General features: G+C 59.9%; 2 protein-coding genes across 2 annotated transcripts; both read left to right on the top strand.

The window, feature by feature from the left end:
* Positions 1 to 4,885: 4,885 nt before the first annotated feature.
* ACY3 (aminoacylase 3) lies at positions 4,886 to 10,023 on the top strand. The gene is given in 10 exon segments (XM_058686588.1): positions 4,886 to 5,124; positions 5,893 to 6,046; positions 6,049 to 6,081; positions 6,322 to 6,439; positions 6,580 to 6,615; positions 6,618 to 6,674; positions 7,375 to 7,466; positions 8,768 to 8,836; positions 8,838 to 8,972; positions 9,799 to 10,023. Coding segments are annotated over 10 exon segments (1,158 nt in total).
* A 1,012-nt stretch (positions 10,024 to 11,035) lies between these two features.
* On the top strand, positions 11,036 to 18,864 carry TBX10 (T-box transcription factor 10). The gene is made up of 9 exons (XM_058686587.1): positions 11,036 to 11,195; positions 12,083 to 12,202; positions 15,226 to 15,478; positions 15,564 to 15,665; positions 16,065 to 16,236; positions 17,321 to 17,476; positions 17,777 to 17,844; positions 18,031 to 18,125; positions 18,575 to 18,864. Exons 1-9 carry the CDS (start codon positions 11,036 to 11,038, stop codon positions 18,862 to 18,864), a joined length of 1,416 nt encoding a protein of 471 aa, XP_058542570.1.
* The last annotated feature ends 722 nt before the right edge of the window (positions 18,865 to 19,586 follow it).

The following is a 19,586-nucleotide window of genomic DNA, read 5'->3' as shown; positions in this document are numbered from 1 at the left end:
GAGTATTAGAAGTCATCCCAAACCCCCAAATCCCTACAAAGGCTCACACTTCTCTCACCTTCTTAAGGGTTGCACCTTATCAATCACGGCTTTGGGGACAGCACGAGTCTTACCAATCCCCCAAACCTCCCAACGGCGCCTGGGCTTTGGGTTTTCTGTAGATAAATCCGTCTTTTCCTTTGCAGGTGCGTCAGGAAAGTCCCTGCAGCGGAGGCAGACCTTTGCTTGTTAACGTATCAGCAGTGCCTTGGGTCCGGGTCACTGATGTGGGGAAGGAGAACGGGGACAGGTCCCCAGCTACCACCCCATGACAGAGGGAGGGCGGGGCTGCACAGGTAGCTTTGGGGGAGCCCTTGACACTTTCATCGCCGTCCCTCCCACACGAAGGCAAATCGATCTTAGCTGTCAGAAACCCGTATTGTCGGTCTTTTCTTCGAATCTCCTGGCGATGAGGCACATTTGTAGGCATGCATTTTTGCCAAACCACTAGGGTAAAACAGTAACTGTCTGTAAATGACAATAGACTTGACAACGGTCAGGGTTAGAGATCTGATGACAGTTTGTTATAGCACATGGGGCAAGGGAGCCTCTCTGGCAGTCTGTATTTTATTTGTTTTTATTTTTTTAAATTTATTTATTTATTCTGAGAGAGAGAGAGAGAGAGGGAGAGAGATCGAGCCAGAGGGAGAGGGGCGGAGAATCCCAAGCTGTCAGCTCAGAGCCTGACGTGGGCTCGAACCCACGAGCCATGAAATCATGACCTGAGCCGGTCACTCAACTGACCGAGCCACCCAGGCGCCCCAGCCAGTCTGTATTTTAAAAGCCTCTTGCCTCCTTTTTGCCTTCAGTCTCTGTGGGCAACGTTTGGGTTATCTCCCGGGATGTTTACATTTACAGACCAGACTTAACAACCTCCAGGGACAAAGAAAGAGTGCAAGTTGTCTCTTAGGACTTTTGGGGTAACTGCTATTTAAAAATTTTCCGTAAAGGGGCACCTGGGTGGCTCAGTCGGTAAAGCGGCCGACTTCAGCTCAGGTCATTATCTCGCGGTCTGTAAGTTCGAGCCCCGAGTCGCGCTCTGTGCTGACAGCTCAGAGCCTGGAGCCTGTTTCGGATTCTGTGTCTCCCTCTCTCTCTGACCCTCCCCTGTTCATGCTTTGTCTCTCTCTGTCTCAAAAATAAACAAATGTTTGAAAAATAAAATAAAATAAATAAAAAAATAAAAATAAAAAATAAAAATTTTCCGTAAGTTAGGGGTCAGAAAGCAGGGCGCATTTTGTCTGTTTCCTCATCATTTGCTGCAACATCACCCTCTCCAACTTCATCAGTGTCTCAGAGATTCCGCCTCTTAGTGTCCCAGTCCGGCTGTGTCACAGTGCCGGGGTCTTAACCTTAACCAGCTTGCACCCTCCCTGGGTTGCAGACGGCAGGCCGAGGCCTCTAGTTCATCACCCTGGTCTCCCTCCCAGCTCGTCTGCCAGCCTGAGGCCGACAGAGCAATGGACACCAAGTATCTTTCTCTAACCTCGGCAATTCTAACTTGCTTCCCTTTTTTTTTTTCTTTAGTTTACTTATTTTGAGTGTGAGCTTTAGTTTACTTATTTGAGTGTGAGACAGTATGAGCAGGGGAGGGGCAGGGAGCAAGAGAGAAAGAGAGCGAGAATCCGAAGCAGGCTCCACGCTTAGCGCAGAGCCCCCCGCGGGGCTCGATCCCACGCCCCGGCGATCATGACCTGAGCCGAAGTCAAGAGTCTGACGCTTAACCGACTGAGCCACCCAGGCGCCCAAGCCATTCTAACTTTCTAACTGGAGCTGCAGCCTCGGGACCTGCGGAACTGCTCGCGGCAGAGGTCGGCCCAACGGGGCCCCCGTGGCTTCCCTCCTCTCCCGCAGGGGACCACGTGCAGTTCTGCCGAGGAGCACGGACGACGGCTGGCGTCCTCGGGCGTCCCCTGTGTTCACACGGCAGTCCGCAGTCATCTGACACAGGCCGCCGCTCCTCGCGCGGAGGCTGATGGCCAAGTTGGGATATCCGCCCGCCCCCTCACCCCGAAGATGCCTCCTTCCCAAGGTGCATTTTTTTGCTCTCCTGGCTGGCTCACCAGGGGTTGGTCTGAACCCCTCTCGGGAGCTTCCCAGGTGTTACCTAAAACCGGCCCCCATCTGCGGAGGGCGGGGACTGATCGAGGAAGAGGCAGGTCATTCTAGGTTGGTAGGTGGCATTGTTAATAAGCCAAAGGAACTTACATACGAGGCCCGGCTTGGGCAGCAGCAAGACGAGTGGGTCCCCTCACTGCCCGCCAGATCTTCAGTTTACACAGAAAGTGGCCTTAACCGGGTACAGTCACATATACCGCGCAGGGCTACAGCTTTGGAGCAGCCTCCGGGAGCGGGAAAGGCACGCTTCAGAGAGCCTTGAACTCCTCCAGGCCTCGCCTCAGCTCTTCTCTCTTCCCGGACGCCCTCCCTCTACCTCTAACCCACCCCTGCCTCCCCTCGGGCACTGCCTGTCTTGCCCTCTTGCAGTAGCCGGGGTCCCCGTCACTCCGCTGTCACACAGGTACCGGGTCCCTCAGCTTGTCTGGGCCTCCACTCCCTTATCTTGCAGAACGGGGCTCCCACTTCTGTCTTAGAATCGCTGTCGGGGTTAAAAGGGACCACGCGTGTCCGAGGCGCAGAAGCTGTGCCCTCCCAGAGCTTCCCGGGGCTCTGTCACAACCTTGAGGTTTGTGCCAGAAGCCTCTCCTCGTCCTGCTGCCCTGAGGCTTGGGTGTGGCCCAGGTGTAGGAGTGCACACGACACCGATCCAGATGTGGCCCTCCGTCTCGCTCACATTCGCTCGATGACCCCTCATGGGGTCGCGCGTTCGGGGCCCCTTGGAGATCAGTATGCATACCTGAGAAATACCCACCCAGGCCCGGATCCCCGGGAGACTTGCCCCGGCCTCCCGGGAACCTGTCCGAGATAACACAGTCTTCCTCCTCCTGACGCACAGGCGACTGAGCCACAAGATCTAATTAAAGGCTAGCTGTCGGGGCGCCTGGTGGCTCAGTGGGTGTCGGTCTCTTGATTTCAGCTCAGGTCGTGACGTCGCGGTTCGCAGGCTGGGGCCCGGAGGTGCAGAGCCTGCTTGGGATTCTCTCCCTCTCTCTCTCTGCCCCTCCCCTGCTTCTGCTCTCTCTCTCTCTCTCTCAAAATAAATAAACATGAAAAAAAAAGAAAAGGTTAGCTGTCAGGTGCACGCAAGCCCTTTGATGACACTGGTCACCTCTCTGTGTAAGATCTGCAGACGAAAATTCCCGACTTCACAGAGAATAACCACCCAGTTAGGTCATCATCAGCTCCACCCGCCGTCAGTGGGTCGCCCTGAGCAGAGCTGCGTAAACCTTATGGAGTGGCCTCCTTCGCTTCGCGGTCTGAAAGGGCCTTCTCAGCCCGGGGGATACTTTACTGTCCCTCCTCCACCTTCCAAACCGGGGTGTGGGAGGCCCAAACTCAGGGCCCTGGAGCCTCGCCCAGTGTAGGTGACTCACTGTCTGGTTCTGCCTTCCTCCTCGGTGACCTCCGGACTGTCCTTAGCTCTTCCCTGACAGCTCGACCTGGAGGCCGCCAGGGCCGGGTGTGGGGGAACTTCCCCCTCATCCTAGCCCCCTTGACCCTTGAGAGCAGCAAGGAAGGGTGGGCTCAGACCGGACCACTCCCCCGGGTTCCGACTCCAGCTCTGCCCCTAATGCCCTGTGTTCCCTTGGCATTTTGTCTGAGCCTCGGTTTCCACATCCGTAAAATGGGTCTGAGGGTCATTTCCAAAAACAGAGCAAACTGATTCCTTTGCGTCACGCCTGTCCCTGAAAATGACCGAAAATACTGGACAAAACATTCCGAAACTTTGTTTAAATCATCAAAAAGCTGGAAAAGTGGGACCGCACAGATCATAACCCTTTAGGGTAAAGGTGACCTGGGAGAGACGCTGGCCCTCTGGGGTTACAAGCACAGAAGCATGTGCCTGAGGGGGTAAAGGCAGGGGGGGGGCGGTGTTCCTCATCTGGGCATCTGCCAAAGCACAGACCTCTTGGCGGGGGGGGGGGGGGGGGGAGGTTGTCTTCATCTCAGGCCTTAGAGAGTCCTCGCAAGTAATTTTCCAAGTGTGCGTGCAGCTTCCCTTCCTGGTCCTGGGAGGGAGGGCTGGCCCCACTCCCAGAGGAGGGACAGAGGGCACGGACAGGAGCCTGGCCACGGGACCTGGGCTCTATGTGGCCGCAGCAAGTAGGAGTGTGGGGTGGAGCCAGGTGGGGAAACAGCAGCCCTGACCCCTGGGGGGACCTGGGCCAGTTCTCCGCAAGCTCGGCACAAACACTGCCCCGGGGATCTCTGGGCCCATAAACATCCGCTGGCTCAGCAGGTGCACACCCAGCCCCGGAGGGCCCAGAAACCCAGACCACCTCTGCAAGTAATCACCCCCTCCCTGAGGCCTCTGCACCGGCCCTGAGGGGCCGGCAGGAGCTGCCTGGAACCCAGACCCCCCCCCCCAGCTAATCAGGTGACACTTCCCATGCTGCGCCCTGGTTCCCCCACCTACAAAATGGGAGCGTAGTCCTCTTGCTAAAGGGAGCCTGTCTTGGGGTCCATCTCCCCCACGGGAACGGGCCCCTCTTCCCAACATAGGCACCGGACAGGAGAAGCCCTGAGCTGCACCCCCAGAGGCACAAACGGGGCGGGGCTGAGCTGCATCCCACAACTTTTGACAGACAACCTCCTTGCCCAGCTGGGATCCCTCGGGCCTCAGGGAGCTCACCACTCTGCCACCGCAGCTCTGACCACTGGGCCCCGTGTCCGTGCCAGGGTCACCTAAGCAGGCCCGCCACCAGGTTCTCCACCCCACATGTGGATGTGCTTGCTGTCTGTGCCCCGAGGGCCCTTGCGCCACGCGGCAGTGACTGGGGGCACCCAGTGCCATGACACATCTGGTGTCTACCTGGCCCGGCACTGGCTGCGGGCCCCAGGGGAGCTGCAGAGACCCAGCTTCGCCACGCCTGGGCTGGCCAAGCCGGTGGCCACAGCTGCCGGCCGTCGCTGCATGGGCCGGGACCCCAACCGCACCTTCACCAGCGACTTCCTCACACGAGTGTCCTCCAGGCTGGCCCAGCCCCTCGGCCTGGCACTGAGTCCCCGCCTCAGACAGTCGCGGTAGACTTCAGGCTGATCAGGGCTTCCTCTGAGTTCCCCAGACCCATGGTTTGCCTCCGACCAGCCCCACAGGCTGCGTTTACCTGTCCAGTACCCCAACAGCTCTTCCTCCTCCAGTAGATGTTCGCTGGGCCCCATCTCCGAGCCGGGCTTTGGTCAGCTCAGGTGAAAAAATGGGGAATAAGACTGAGGTGTTGTCCTTAGCCCACTGGGGGACACAGAGGAAAACCGCAGCAACCACAACCCAAGAGGCTAAATGTAGGGGAAGGGGAACATGAAGCATCTAACATGGCCAAGGGCAGCCATGGAGGGCTTCCTGGAGGAGGTTATATCTCAGCCAAGCCCCAGAGGGTGAGTTAGAGGTTAACTAGGAAAAGAGAGGAGAGGAGACTCTGGGAAAGGGTCCGGCAGGTGCAAAGGCCTGGAGGTGCGGCTACAGTGAAAGCTGACGAAGCAGGTGGCAGGCAGGTGGGGCTGGGCTGAGGGTTTGGATTTTATGGGGCCAGTGGGCAGCCGGTGGGAGTCCTAAGCAGGGCAGGGATGGCCACAGTGGCACAGAGAAGAGGCCTTGAGCTGCTCTGTCTCTCCTGCAGGGTCTCGGGGGCTTCACCCCTCCCTGCAGCATGAGGCTGTCATCCCATTAAACCTCTGATCACTGACTGAGACTCTTAGGGGGCTGACACCCCATTCCTGCTCCTGCAGTGCCAGGGCCAACCTGGATGACCCATGCAAGGGGACAAGGGCCCGAGAACTGAACCAGCTGCCGGGGCCCCAGGCCTCAGGCCGGGCCTTCGGCTTTGTCCTTGACCTGCACAGCAGCACGGCCAACACGGGCACCTGCCTCATCGCAGAAGCTGCCCACAGAAGGTCTTTGCCATGCACCTGTGCCACCACCAGGTGGCCCTGGCCCCTCGGGGGCAGTGGGGAAGGGGACAGCTGGGATGGTGCCAGTGCCTCCCCTGGCCCTCTCCTTGGGCTCCAGTCAGGGCCTGCCACCTGCAAGTCCTCCAGGCCCTCTGGTCCCTTCCTTCCCCCCTTCCTGCCAGAGGGTGGAGGGAGGCTGGGCTGGGGTAGGTAGTGCCCCGTGCTCCCTCCATGCTCTCCCCACGCCTCAGTTTCCCCTTCTTGGGGGTCTGACCCACCCCTCCTGTCCCTCCACCCCCACTGCAGAGCCCCAAGGTGCCCTGCCCAGCCCTGTACCAGCTGCCAGGGTGGGGGAGTTATAGCCTGGACCCCTTGGCCAAGAACGGAATGGGTAGGCTGCCACCTCAGGAGAAATGGGTGAGGGGGCGGGGCTTGGAAGGGCGGGGCCGCGTGATGGGCAGGGTCAAGGACCTGGGGTTAGAGCACTCCTCTCTGGGGCACCCGCCTGACCCCTCTCCTCCTGGTCCCCAGTCCTGGAGCTGGGCCCCCAGCCTCAGGGTGTGCTGCGAGCAGGATGAGGACCCCGGTGGCCAAAGTCCTGGACTTCATCGAGCTCTTCACCCAGGGTGAGATCTGCAAGGACTTGCTGGAAAACTGAGACCCAGAGAGGCGAGGGCCCGACCCGGGGACCCTGGAGCCAGGCTCACAGGTGGGCTGGGGACCAGCCTTGGGTGGCCCCCACGGCCCACTGTGTTCTGGGCCTGGAGGAAGGGACAGGCTCACACACCCAGCCTTTGGCCCAGGCACAGCCTCTCCTGCTTTAAGCACGTGGAACGGGCAGCGTGGACCGGCCACGCACAGAGGCTGGGGACTGGGCATCCTCAGCTGCAGGTGAGTGTGTGTTGTTGTGGGGAGATTCCTGGGTCACAGCTTTGGTGGCAGAGGCCACTGAGGCCCAGAGGCAGGGACCACGGTTGCCTCCCACAGGGTCATCAGGACCTCAGAATCAGGATCGGAACACGAGGCTGCCCCCTCCCCCCACCAATGCCTTGCCCCTACAGCCTCCCTGGAACCCCACGGACAGGCCTGGCATTCGGGGCCACAGTGATCTGCCCGGCACCTGCAGAGGCCAGGAGGGGCTCCTCACAGCCTGGCCACAGAAGACAGAGGGAGGTGATACGGAGCGGGCACCACCCAATCCACCTGCTTGCAGGTGCAAACATGGAGCCTGTCTTTATTTTCCAAGTACTTCCCCGAGCGTCCCTCCGCACGTTACCAGGGAATCCGGCATTCCTGCTGCAGGCCTTCCCTTCCTGAATGTCACAGGAGTCTGGCCTCCCCGCTTCTGCGCCTGGCCTGGCGGGGAGGAGATTGGGAAGATCGCGCCGCCCACCGGCTACCGCTCTGCCCGTTGCCACGTGGGGTCGCTGTCACACTAGGTGCATGCCCTCCGTGGCCTTCGAGTCCTGCAGTGTCCAGGCCACAGGCCTCCCCACGCTGGGTGCCTAGCCCTAGCCTCCTTAGTAACCGTTCTCCAAGTGTCGCAACTGGCCTTCGGGGGGCGGGACGGGCTTCAGAGGGGGCCACATGCTCTGTTGGCACCAGCCCTCCCCCTGCCACGGCAAAGATCTGTCCCCCAGCCCAGTAAGCAGCCACAGCCCCCTCCTTCGGTGGTGAGTCCCGGCGGGACAGCATCGGAGTGACCCAGCAGACAGAACTGGTATGCACCGGGGGCGCAGCAGAGGCTGGGCACAAAAAAGAAAGAAATATCGGAAAGAATTTGACATTTCAAAAATTGTTTAAAGAACCAGAGTAACAAGGCACCTGGATGGCCCAGTCAGTTGAATGTCTGACTTCAGTTCAGGTCATGATCTCACGGTTTGTGAGTTCGAGCCCCGCGTCCGGCTCTGTGCTGACAGCTCCGAGCCTGGAGCCTGCTTCGCATTCTGCGTCTCCCTCTCTCCTTGCCCCTCCTCTGCTCATGCTCTCTCTCTCTTGCTCAAAAATAAACATTAAAACATTTTTTTAAAAGAACCAAAGTAACAATTGTAGGAAAAATCAGCCATTGGTTGGGGTTTTTTGCTCTTATTAAAGCTTCGTGTTTGATTTTGAGGTGTTCTCTTCCTTATAACAACACCGTAGTGGAGGGACAACATCTTTTCAGTGTTTAGGGCTGGGGGCCCATCCATCGTCCTTACAGATGCAGAGCCGCGACAGTGATTTTGAGTGATTTCTCCCACAATTTAAAAATTTATTTGATAGGCCATTATATTATGTTTACTCTGTGTCAGACGCTGTTAAGCACTATTAGCCTTTTAACTTAAACCTCAGGAGGATAGGAAAAGACACTATAATTCCTATTTTACAGAGGAGGAAGCTGAAGAACAGAAAGGTTAAGTGACTTGCTCAAGGTCACCCAGCTAGCAAGGATTTGAACCCAGGCTCTACTGTCTGTGCCCTTAGCCACGAGGCTACACTTCCACAATGACAACTGTCTTTCTAAGGCAACTTGTGTCTCCATTCTAAACACAGAGCCAGGGGCATCTCGGCAGACACCCTGTCACATTGGTTGAGAAAATGAAGCAGTGACTGGATGAGGCCATCGGCGAAGGGCATCTCTTGGGCACTGCCTGCTGGGGTTGCCCCCACAGGGGCCAGGGCAGAGGTCGGCCCCAGAAACCTTGGCCGGAGGCTCTCTTCCCAGGACTGAGGCTTCCAGACCCTACAGCCCGGTATAGCCATCCTCCAGATGTCCGGTGGTGAGAATGTGCTCTGTGAGGGGGGGGCCTGCCGTGTACCCCATGTTCATCAACAAGGCCACCTACTATGAAAAGGGCATTGCCTCCATTCAGGCGGAGAAGCTCACGTTCTCCGTGCCTGCCCTGCCGCGCTGGCCCTCACCCCCGCCCCAGCCCCTGACCCAGGCCGGACCCGCACAGCCTCAGCCCTCCCATCTGAACAATGGGTCCCGAGCCACAGTCTTGCTCCCAGGCACCCCTTTGCCTTCTGCTGTATACCATGTTTCTGGCCATACCCCCATGCCTCCGTACCTCAGTTTCCCATCTATAAAATGGAAGATGTCCAGGGGTTAATGGTTCGTGTCCTCTGTCCTTCATGGTCCCTCTCTGTGACCTCAGGATCTGGCGCAGGTCTGGCCCAGGGTGGTCTTGGACATGCTGTGTGTCCTGGGGCCAGTGATGGCTGTCTCTGTACAGCCTATCGGTGCCCAGGGGGAAGATCCCACTTGGAGTCAACAAAGGGCCTTCCAGAAGAGGCCACGACCCAGAGGGGGCCTCCCAACCTGCCTGCACTCCTGGGGCTGGAGAATCAGTCTGAGAGAGCAGAAGCCCATGCACGTGCCTACACAGGCACTGTGTGTGTGTGTGTGTGTGTGTGTGTGTATATGACTGCACACACATGTGTTTCCAAGAACTTCAATACCTTGGGTGTCCTTCTGAGGAGGTCTATATGTGGCTGGGCACACAGCCCAGATGTGCATTTCCAATGTATAATGAGCCCGGTGCCCATGGGGACTCAGGGGGAGTCAGGGCTGGAGAAGGGGTGCAGCTCGACAAGGCTGTCCCCACCCAGGACAGCCGCCCAGGGGCAGGGACACAGGGAAGAGGTGCCTTGGCCTGGGGTAGGGGGAGTCCTACCAGGGGGGCTGGAGGTCCTCAGCACCCCAAGAGGGAGTGGGCGCGGGGTCTGCTGCTGGGGTCCCCTCGGTCCTGACCCAGGCCCTCTCTGCAGGGCGTCCACACAAGCCAGACTGGACACAGCCCGCAGCTTCTGCACCCACCTGAGCCTGACAGGCTGCGGCTCCTGCCTGACAGCGGGGCCAGGGGGCCCAGAGCGTCATCCTCGGGAGGCGTCTCCCCCCGGCCCCTCTGCACCCTCGCCTGGCCCATCCATCTCCCCGCGGCCACAGCTGCCACGCGGCCTCCTGCTATTGAGCAGCAAGATGAGAAGGTGTGAAGGATATGGGGGCGCCAGGGACGGGCTGGCAGGCAAGACGGATGAGGGGGCAGGGGGGCCAGCAGGCGCCTCCGGCGGGAAGGGCAGGCCGGCCGGGGAGGAGGCTGTGCAGAGAGGCGCGCCTGTGTGCGAGGCGTGTGCGAGAGAGAGAGCGCGCGTGCACCCATGCACACGGCAGCTTGTGCACGTGTGCACACGAGTGGGTGTGGGGCGTGGGGCCTGGGGTTCATCTGTGTGCAAGTGGGGTGGCCCATCAGTGTCCTCACCTACATGCGTGGAGGGGGCGTTTCCCATCACACAGAGCAGAGCTGTGTGCAGGTGCACGCACACGCGTGCACACACACATACACACACACACACACACACCAGTGGCCAACAGGACCCTGGGCTGGCCCACTCCTGGGAGTCCAGGCTGAGGGGGAGCCAGGAGGATTGGTGGGAATCTCCCAAGACCATCATCTCTCCCCTCTCCCTCCTCCCCACCCCCCCCCCCCTGCCCCACTGTGGATCCTGGGACAGCGTGGCGTGGCCGGTCACACACCTCACTGGGTGGCCCCTGATAGCCGCTGGGACCCTCCCAAGCATGGAGAACCGCCCCCCCCTCATCCTGCCCCACAGCAAACCCCAGAGCTGTGCATGGGCCTACCTCTCCCAGCTTGGCAGGCAGGGATCTGGGCTACAGGAGACCAAAGCAGGAGGCACCCCTAAGCGGAGGGAGGAGAGGTCTGCCCCCGGGCATCAGGCTCTGGGAGGAGCTGGGTGTCATTCTTGGAGAGAAGCAGTCCTTCCAACCCGCGGTCCCTCCATGCCCACTGCCAGGCATGGGCCTCCGCCTCCCCCACGTCCCCAGTGCCACACTCTGGAGGAGGTGTTGGGGTGGGGGGGTCTAGTCTGTCTTGGGAACCCCAGTCAAGCGGGCCCAGCCCAGCCTGAGGTGCTGTCCCCTGGTGCCGGCCTGGGGGCTGGCCTGGAACACTCCCTCCCAGAGTGAGCTCTCCTGGGGTCTGGCCCGATGACCCTCCCTGAGCAATCGGGCAGCAACGGGATGGCCAAGCAGCACTCTCATCCGACAGCAACCAGCTCTGTGCCTTCCTGTGCCTTCCTGACCGGTGATCCAGGTGTCCCTGAACGCCGGGCCTGGATGGGCGTGGGCAGCCTGGAGAAGGCGCCTGGTCGGGCTGGAGAGAGCAGGCTGACCTGTGGGCAGAGCAGACACCCGCCCCAGAGACCTGTGACCTGGGCCAGCCTCCCTCCCCGTGGGGACTACCTAGGCACCGTCAATCAGGATGGGAACAGTTTACTGCCGTTCATCCCAGAGAGAAGGGATTATGCGCGCAGTCGGGGAAACTGAGGCACGGGGCTGTCGGGAATCCCCCAGCATCGCACAGCTCCTCGGGCCCCAGCCATCAGCCAGGCCCGGCTTCCTGCCATCCGGTCCAGGAGCTCTGCCCCTGCCGGCACTCGCCGATGCTGCTGCCTTGTGATTCCCAGTTTCCCAGGCGATGCCACAGCAGCAGCAGCCCCAGGTCAGGGGTCGAGGTCCTGGCGAGAGGGCATCACCTCTGCCATCAGCCCTCGTGCTCCTGCGGCTACTGTGGCCTCCCCGGCCTCCGCCAGGCCTTTTCAGTGCCCAGCCCTCCAGCCACCGGGCCTGGGCCCCTGCGGACCACCCGGCCGGGTCCTCCAAAGGGCCCCCCCCCCCCCCCCCCGCTCTGCGCCTGGGTCCATTGATCAGGAGTGGCTGAGGGGCTCCTGGCTGGGAAAGGGAGGGAGCCGGGAGGGGGGACCAGAGAGGGGGGAGGAGGCTCTGCAACGTCAGAGCCTTCCCACCTGCCCTCCTCCCACACAGCACCACCCCTGGAGCTGGACAAGCCCGGCCAGCAGCCTGGTGCAGTCCGGTCTGAGGGTGCTTTGGAGACGGGGCCCTGCATACCACAGGGCCAGAGTGGCCTGCCTGCAGAGACCAGGTGCCTGACTCCGGTGGAGAACCAAGACGTGAGTGATCGCCTGGAGGGAAGGACGGTCCCGCAGAACTGAGCTGTGCCGCTGAATGGGCCAGGAGACCAGGAGCGTCTGACCACCAACCCAGCAGGCAGGGACTCGTCAGGTGACAGCTGCAGCTGGCCCGCACTGAGCAGGACTTCTCCAGGAGCCAACGTCCAGGCCGTCCCCATGGCAGGTACGGTGTAGGCAGCCGAGGTGGCCCCATGACTGGGCTCAGGCTCCAGGGTGAATGGGGCGGGGCAGGGACTGGGTGGGGGGACCAAAGAAACCCTTCTGGATCCAGGTCTTGGGCAAGAGGGTGGGGCAGGGGCACCCCACGCTAAGGCCTCAGATCCCACCAGGGCAAGGTTGATGGGCTCACAGCCGCCCATGTGCAAATATGGGGGTGCTGATGGGCCGGGGTACAGAGCCATTTCTGGGAAGGGAGAGCCTTCTCAGGCATGAGTGACCTTGGACCTGTCCCTTCCTCTCTCTGGGCCTCGCCCATTGAGTATCAAGGTCAGGGGCTACACAAGAAGTCTCTAACTTCCCCTCCAGACCTGGCTCCATGCTTGTGGGAAATTGTCAACTCCTGACCCCAAGGGGTGCCGGCTTTTAGAGGAAGCAGACAGAGAAGGGGCCCCTCCTGAGTTTCTGAGAGCACTCAGGGGTGGCACTTTGACCAAGACGGGCAGGGGGTGAGCTCATAGAAGACTTGGGAGCCAGTGACCAGCCTGTGAAGGCCCCAGACCCAGGGAAGCCATGAGCCTCTCCCCTGGGGACCCATGGACCCTTGGGGTTTTGTCATCAGTTACCCAGATGATAGACCTGCCCCAGCAGGGCAGCTGAACAACGGGCAGTTGCCCATGTGGTGGCCTCGTCCAGGTGGTGGGGACATCAGCCCGTCTACACTTCATGCCCCTCTGGGAGATGCAGACCTGATGCGGTCCATCACTCTCGGAAAGACCCCCACCCACTCCCGGGGCTTTTCACACGTGGCCCTCAGGGCTGCGAAATATGGGACCGCAGGCCCTGAGCCCCACACTCCAGTGAAGCACCTACTATGTGCCAGCTCTGGCCAGGCGCTGCCCACCTGTTAGCTCATTACACGTAGACCACCCCGGGAACCTCCCTCCACCCATCCCTCTATCCGTCCGTCCGTCCATCCATCCATCCATCCAACACCAAAACCCACCTCTGCCCAGGGGATCTCAGTTCTACCAGGCTCTTGGCCACTTAGGGGGTTGCTAGAAACTAATAGTCCATTTTTCAGGATTTTTTTTTTTCTGGTTTTAATGTTTAACTTGTAAAACATACATAACACAAAAATTACCATTTTGGCCATTAAAAAAAATTTTTTTTGTCTATTTATTTTTGAGAGAGAGAGAGAGAGAGAGAGACAGCACGTGCAAGGGAGGGGCAGAGAGAGGAGACACAGAATCTGAAGCAATCTCTAGGCTCCGAGCCCAACGCGGGGCTCGAACCAACGAACCGCGAGGTCATGACCCGAGCCAAAGACGGATGCCTAACCAACTGAGCACCCAGGGCCTCCACCCCCCATTCGAGCCATTTTTAAGTGTACAATTCGGTGACGTTAGGTACATTCACAAGGCAGCCATCACCACCATCCGTCTCCAGAACTTTTGCATCTGGCAAAACTGAACCTCTGTCTCCATTAGACGCTCACCTCCTGTCCCCCTCCCTCCATCCCTGGCACCCACCGTTCTTCTTTCTGTCTCTGAAACTGACTGTCGTAGGGACCTCTCACAAACGGAAGCACACGGGATTTGTCCTTTTGTGTCTGCCTGGCTTATTTCACTTAGCGTGACGTCCTCAAGGTCCACCCAAGTCACAGCACGCTGCAGAAGCCCCTTCCTGTTTAAAGCTGAAGATAGTTCCATTGTCTGGCTAGACCACACCTTGCTTATCCATTCCTCCATCAGTAGACACTTGGGTTGCTGTCACCTTCGGGCTGTCGGGAATCGTGCTGCTGTGAACACTCACGCACGTGTCTCTGTTCAGGTTCCTGCTCTCGGTTCCTTTAGTGCATTTCTCCAGTTCTAGGTAACTCCCCAGAAGCGGCCTGGCTGGATCTTACACTCATTGTGTTTTTCGCAGCAGAGGCTCCATCTTGTACCCCATCAGCGATGCAGAGGGTTCTAATTTCCACACGCCCCCACCAACACTTGCAATTTCTTTCCTTTCCTTTCCTTTCCTTTCCTTTCCTTTCCTTTCCTTTCCTTTCCTTTTTGTTTCTCTTTTCTTTTTGGTAATAGCCATCCTCATGGGCGTAAAGTAGTGTCTTATTTTAGGTAGAATTTGCTTATTTTTATTTTTTATTAAAAAAATTTTTTTATATTTATTTATTTTTGAGAGAGAGAGAGAGAGAGAGAGAGAGAGAGAGCATGAGTGGGGGAGGGGCAGAGAGCGAAGGAGACGTAGAATCCAAAGCCGGCTCCAGGCTCTCCGAGATGTCAGCACAGAGCCCGATGAGGGGCTCGAACCCATAACCGTGAGATCACGACCCGAGGCGAAGTCGGATGTTCAACTGACTAAGCCATCCAGGCCCCCCAGGATTTGTGTTTTTTTTTTTAAGGAGGGTAGAGGGTGGCGAAATTTTTGGTCAAGGCTCGTGCCAGGATGGCACGTCGAGAAATGGAATGTTTATGGGGCGCAAGGTCAGACATGGGCGGGAGTCCTTGGTGGTGATTCGAGGATGTCCTCTCAGTTCAACTCTCCCGGAGCAGGACCAGGCACCAGGGTCTCTGCGGAGTGAAGACGCTCATTCCCGAACCCACGACCTCACATGTCCTACCATCGTAACAGGTGTCGTTTTTGAAGGGTGTGCCGGGCACCGTGTGTGTCCTCGCAGATCCTCGCATCAGCCCTGTGAAGCACGTATCAAGAACCCCTTGGGACAGATATAGAAACTGAGGCTCTGAGAGACGGAACGATTTTGTTGCTCAAGGCCACAAGGCCGCGTGACTTGATGGCTCGAAGATTCCCTGAGGAGCCAGGCAGTTCCCGTCTCTGGCCTCCAGGAGACTTAAGTCGGCATTTGCCTCATGAAGTGATGCCCCGTCAGGGATACTATGGGAACACAGACCTGGCAGTCAGGGAGGGCTCCCTGGAGGAAGAGGCACCTAGGTGCAGCCGGAAGGATGAGAGCCGGCCTGGTGGCACGGGGGTGAGGCTCAGGCTTTCATCCTCTCTCCCCAGCCTTCCTCTCTGCCGGCCTCGGGGTACTCGCAACCTCAGAGCCCTACACCCTGACCAGCTCCAGCTGGGAGCCCCGGCTGGACTCCCCATTCCCGTCAGACCCTCCCACCGGGGCCCAAGTCGTGGCCGAGCCCGGCAAGCAGGGCCCCAAGAACCCGCGTGTGTCCAGCGTGACGGTTCAGCTGGAGATGAAGGCTCTGTGGGAGGAATTCAACCAGCTGGGCACGGAGATGATTGTCACCAAGGCAGGCAGGTGCGAGCAGCGGGCGTGTGCGTGGGGGGGGACAGGGGGCCACGGTGGGGCCGCCCTTGGGCTGCTGAGCGCCGCCCTCCTGCAGGAGGATGTTTCCCACCTTCCAGGTGAAGATTCTGGGCATGGACACGCTGGCTGACTATGCACTGCTCATGGACTTCGTGCCTCTGGACGACAAAAGATACAGGTCTGGGGGCCGGCCCGGGGAGGCAGCCTGGACAGCAGGGGGGCGGGGCCAGGAAGTCGACCCCTACCTGCACCCTGGGGTGAGCCGGGGGGCCAGTCGGAGCCGTGACCGGGGAGGCCTACCCTGGGGCAACAGCGGGAAGCCTGACGGCAAGGCGAGGGGCCCAACGCAGGGCAGCCTGAGGCGGGCAGTGGGCTAGCCTGGGCAGGGACAGTGGGCTAGCCCACTGCAGCCACCGGGCGCTCGAGGCCCGACAGCGTCCTTGGGGTCTCTGGTTCCTCGCGTGTGAGTTGGGGGTAGAGCAAGGGCCCCTCGGCCCCGCCGGTCTTCAGGGCAGGGGTGGCAGGTGAGGTGCCGTGGGGGCGGACGGGGCACCCTTCCCACTCGCTGTGTCCCCAGGTACGCCTTTCACAGCTCAGCCTGGCTGGTGGCGGGCAGAGCAGACCCGGCCACGCCCGGCCGCGTGCACTTCCACCCGGACTCGCCGGCCAAAGGTGCACAGTGGATGCGCCAGATTGTGTCCTTTGACAAGCTCAAGCTGACCAACAATCTGCTGGACGACAACGGCCACGTGAGGCCCCGGCCACAGCGGGGAGGGGGCAGGGCAGGGCTGGGGACACCGGGGCCTGATTATAACGAAGCCTGGAGCCAGGGCCAGCTGTGACTTTGGCGCCCAGCGTCCCCACCCGCTACTGGTGGCTAACGCTGGGGGCCAAGTTCACCCGGCCAGGGGTTGGGCAGCAGAGGGGACTGCCCGAGCAGGGGGCTCGAAGTGAGAACGTTCCAGCAAACACTATCCTCCTCGTAGACAGTGTGTATGGAATGCTGTTGCAGGGGAAGGAACAAGTGCAAAGGCCCCGAGGCTGCAGAATGTTAGGCCCGTCGGGAGAAGTGCAAGGGGGCTCCCCACGTGGTGGAAGTGGGGTGTGTAGGGGAGATGGGAGGACAGAGACCCTAGAGGCTGCCAGGGCTGATCTGCGGGGCCAGTCGGCTGCGGAGAGGGTTCTGGCTTTTACTCTGTGCGGTGGCCACAGGAGGGTTTTGAGCAGGGGGTGGCACGCCGCAGCTCGCCGGGGCTGCGGTGTGGACAATAGACAGCGCAGCTGGACGGGAGCAGGGACGCTGGCCAGGAGGCAGTGGGGTGGGAGAGGTGATCAGATGCTGGATATTTCTTTTTTTTTTTTTTTTTTTTAAATTTTTTTCAACGTTTTTTATTTATTTTTGGGACAGAGAGAGACAGAGCATGAACGGGGGAGGGGCAGAGAGAGAGGGAGACACAGAATCGGAAACAGGCTCCAGGCTCCGAGCCATCAGCCCAGAGCCTGACGTGGGGCTCGAACTCACGGACCCGTGAGATCGTGACCTGGCTGAAGTTGGACGCTTAACCGACTGCGCCACCCAGGCGCCCCAAATGCTGGATATTTCTGAAGGTGGAGCTGACGGCGGGATGTGGGTGTGAGGGAAGGCAAAGTGGCAAAATGCTCAGATGCCACAGGGCCTTTGATGCAGAACCGTGGGCCCTCGGGACCAGACTCTGCGCCCCCGTTATAAGAAAGACAGCCGTTCTGCCCCGGAGAGAAAGGCTTAGCCCAAGGGAAGGTTTGCTGCTGCTCCCCCACACCCCCGAACACTGCCTTCCGCAACCCCCCCCCCAGATCATTCTCAACTCCATGCACCGCTACCAGCCCCGATTCCACGTGGTCTTTGTGGACCCACGCAAGGACAGCGAGCGCTACGCCCAGGAGAACTTCAAGTCCTTCGTCTTCAAGGAGACCCAGTTCACGGCCGTGACAGCCTATCAGAACCACCGGGTGGGTTGGGACCACAGCTCACGAGGCAGCTGCCAGCCCATTTCACAGGGATGGAGACTGAGGCCCAAAGCTCTGAGCTCAGAGCCTTGCCCTTCTCTCCTTCCCTAGGACCCAGCAGACTTCTGCCCTCGGTCATTCCCCTGCCTTCACCCCCAATGACTCTGTGGCTCCTGGGCTGAGGGCCCGGGTCCCAGGGCCTCCTGATTGGGGGGTTCAGGGAGGACAGGGTGGCTGAACCTGGGACCCCACAGCCTCGCCCTGGCTCAGGGTTGGCCCATAACTGCACTTTCTCCTCTGCAGATCACCCAGCTGAAAATCGCCAGCAACCCTTTTGCCAAGGGCTTTAGGGAGAGTGACTCAGACTCCTGGTACTGTGTGAGCCCAGCTGCCCCAACCCAGCCCCTCACCCCCATCTGCACTGTCTCCTAAGGCCTCGGGTCCTGCCCTTCTCTCTGCTTCCTGCCCACTGACTGGTCCTGGGGTCCCACTGCCTGCCTTGACCTGGGCCCTCCCCTGTGACCCTCTGCCTCCATTCCTGTTCGTCCCGTCTCCAGGACTGTCCCTCCACGAGCCCTGCTCGGCATCCCGACCCGGAGTCACAGCGGCCTCGGCCCCTGCCTGCTGAAGGGCTCCACAGAGGAGGGAACAGGTCAGCCTCCAGGCTTACAGACACAGTGGGACCAGAGCCTGCATGATGGGCAGGAAGCGAGGAGACAGGGCCACACGGCCTCCAGGAGGGGGCTTCAGCACGTCCAGCAAGCCCACTGGGCACCTGTGTGGACAAAGAGGAGGAGGCAGAGAATTCTGAGGCAGTTTGGGGCCAAGGGGACAGAGAACAGGACACAGGACGGGGACAAGGTGCTGAGAGCAGGGGTGGGGGGTGTCAGACGGGCTTCCTGGATGAAGTGGCTCCTGAGCTGGGCCTTGAAGAACTGGGAAGGGTTTGGACGGCAAGAGATGGCAGGAAAGAGCGAACAAAGAGAGAACAAGAGCGAAGGCTGAGAGGGGGGCAGCTTGGGATGGGAGCAGGGGAGGAAGAGGGGAGGCTGAGGCTGTGAGGGAAGGTCCGGGGTCCACACAGACCATGTCTTCCCTCAGACTCCCACAAAGCTCCAGTCTCCAACTCCAGGACCTCGGCCCGGCTGCAACATCAGCTGCTGGCCCCCCCTGAGGCTCTGCTGGCCCCAGCCACCTACCAGCCCCTCGCCTACCAGGGCCTGTACCCTGGAGCCTCAAGCCCCCTCAGAATCCCAAGGGCCCGACCAACACCATACCCCCTCCCCAATGTCCAGAACGACAGAGATCAGGAGAGCCTGCCCCTCCCAGCTAGGCTGGGGCTCCTGTCCCCCACGGCCATGTGCTTGGGGACTGTCCAGGACCCTCAGTGATGATGAGGGCCCTGTGCACAGACTCCTCTTACCCTGAATACTACCCCTGCTGCCTCACCTCTGCAGAGGCCCTCTTCCCTCAAGGATAGCAGGGCAGGTGGAAGCCCAGAGAGGGAGGCTACCTGCCCAGAGTCACAGCAAGGCCGAGAAGATGCCAGGCTTGGAACCAGCCCCCCCGCCCCCCCACCATACATGTCCCCTTCTGCCTTGGGGGTGACTCCTCTCAACCCTGCTTTACCTCTCCTTTTCCCCCAACATTAAACCATTTGGCATGAGTAGTCAGAGCACTTCTGTCCTCGGGGGTGGGGGTGGAAGGACTCAGGAACACCCGGACCCCAGAGACGGCTGCAGACATTCCAAAGCTCTGCCCGGTGCCGGTGGTATCGCTGGGAGCACAGTGATGGTAAAGGTGCCAACACCAGCCGAGGAGCAGCGCTGTGAGTGAGGCTGCAGGCTCTGCTCCCGGCCTTAACGTGCCCAGCCGAGGACTGAAACTGCAGCTCAAAGAGGCACCTGCTCAAAGTCAATGCAAAGCATTGGCGACACCGGCCGTTCCACTATAGGTGCTGTGCACAACTGGGGTGGTCTGGTCCGCGAGAAGCCAGGGTCTGGAGGGATGCAGAACCATGATGGGCAGTGACCACACGGGCCAGGCCAAGTGGGGGGGAGGGGGAGGGGCTTGAGACTCCAATCAAGACTCGACGCAGGACAGCTTCCACAGA

The sequence above is a fragment of the Neofelis nebulosa genome, chromosome 10 (assembly GCF_028018385.1).
Source record: "Neofelis nebulosa isolate mNeoNeb1 chromosome 10, mNeoNeb1.pri, whole genome shotgun sequence".
Taxonomy (NCBI): Eukaryota; Metazoa; Chordata; class Mammalia; order Carnivora; family Felidae; genus Neofelis; species Neofelis nebulosa.
This window is presented reverse-complemented; position numbering and strand designations above follow the sequence as displayed.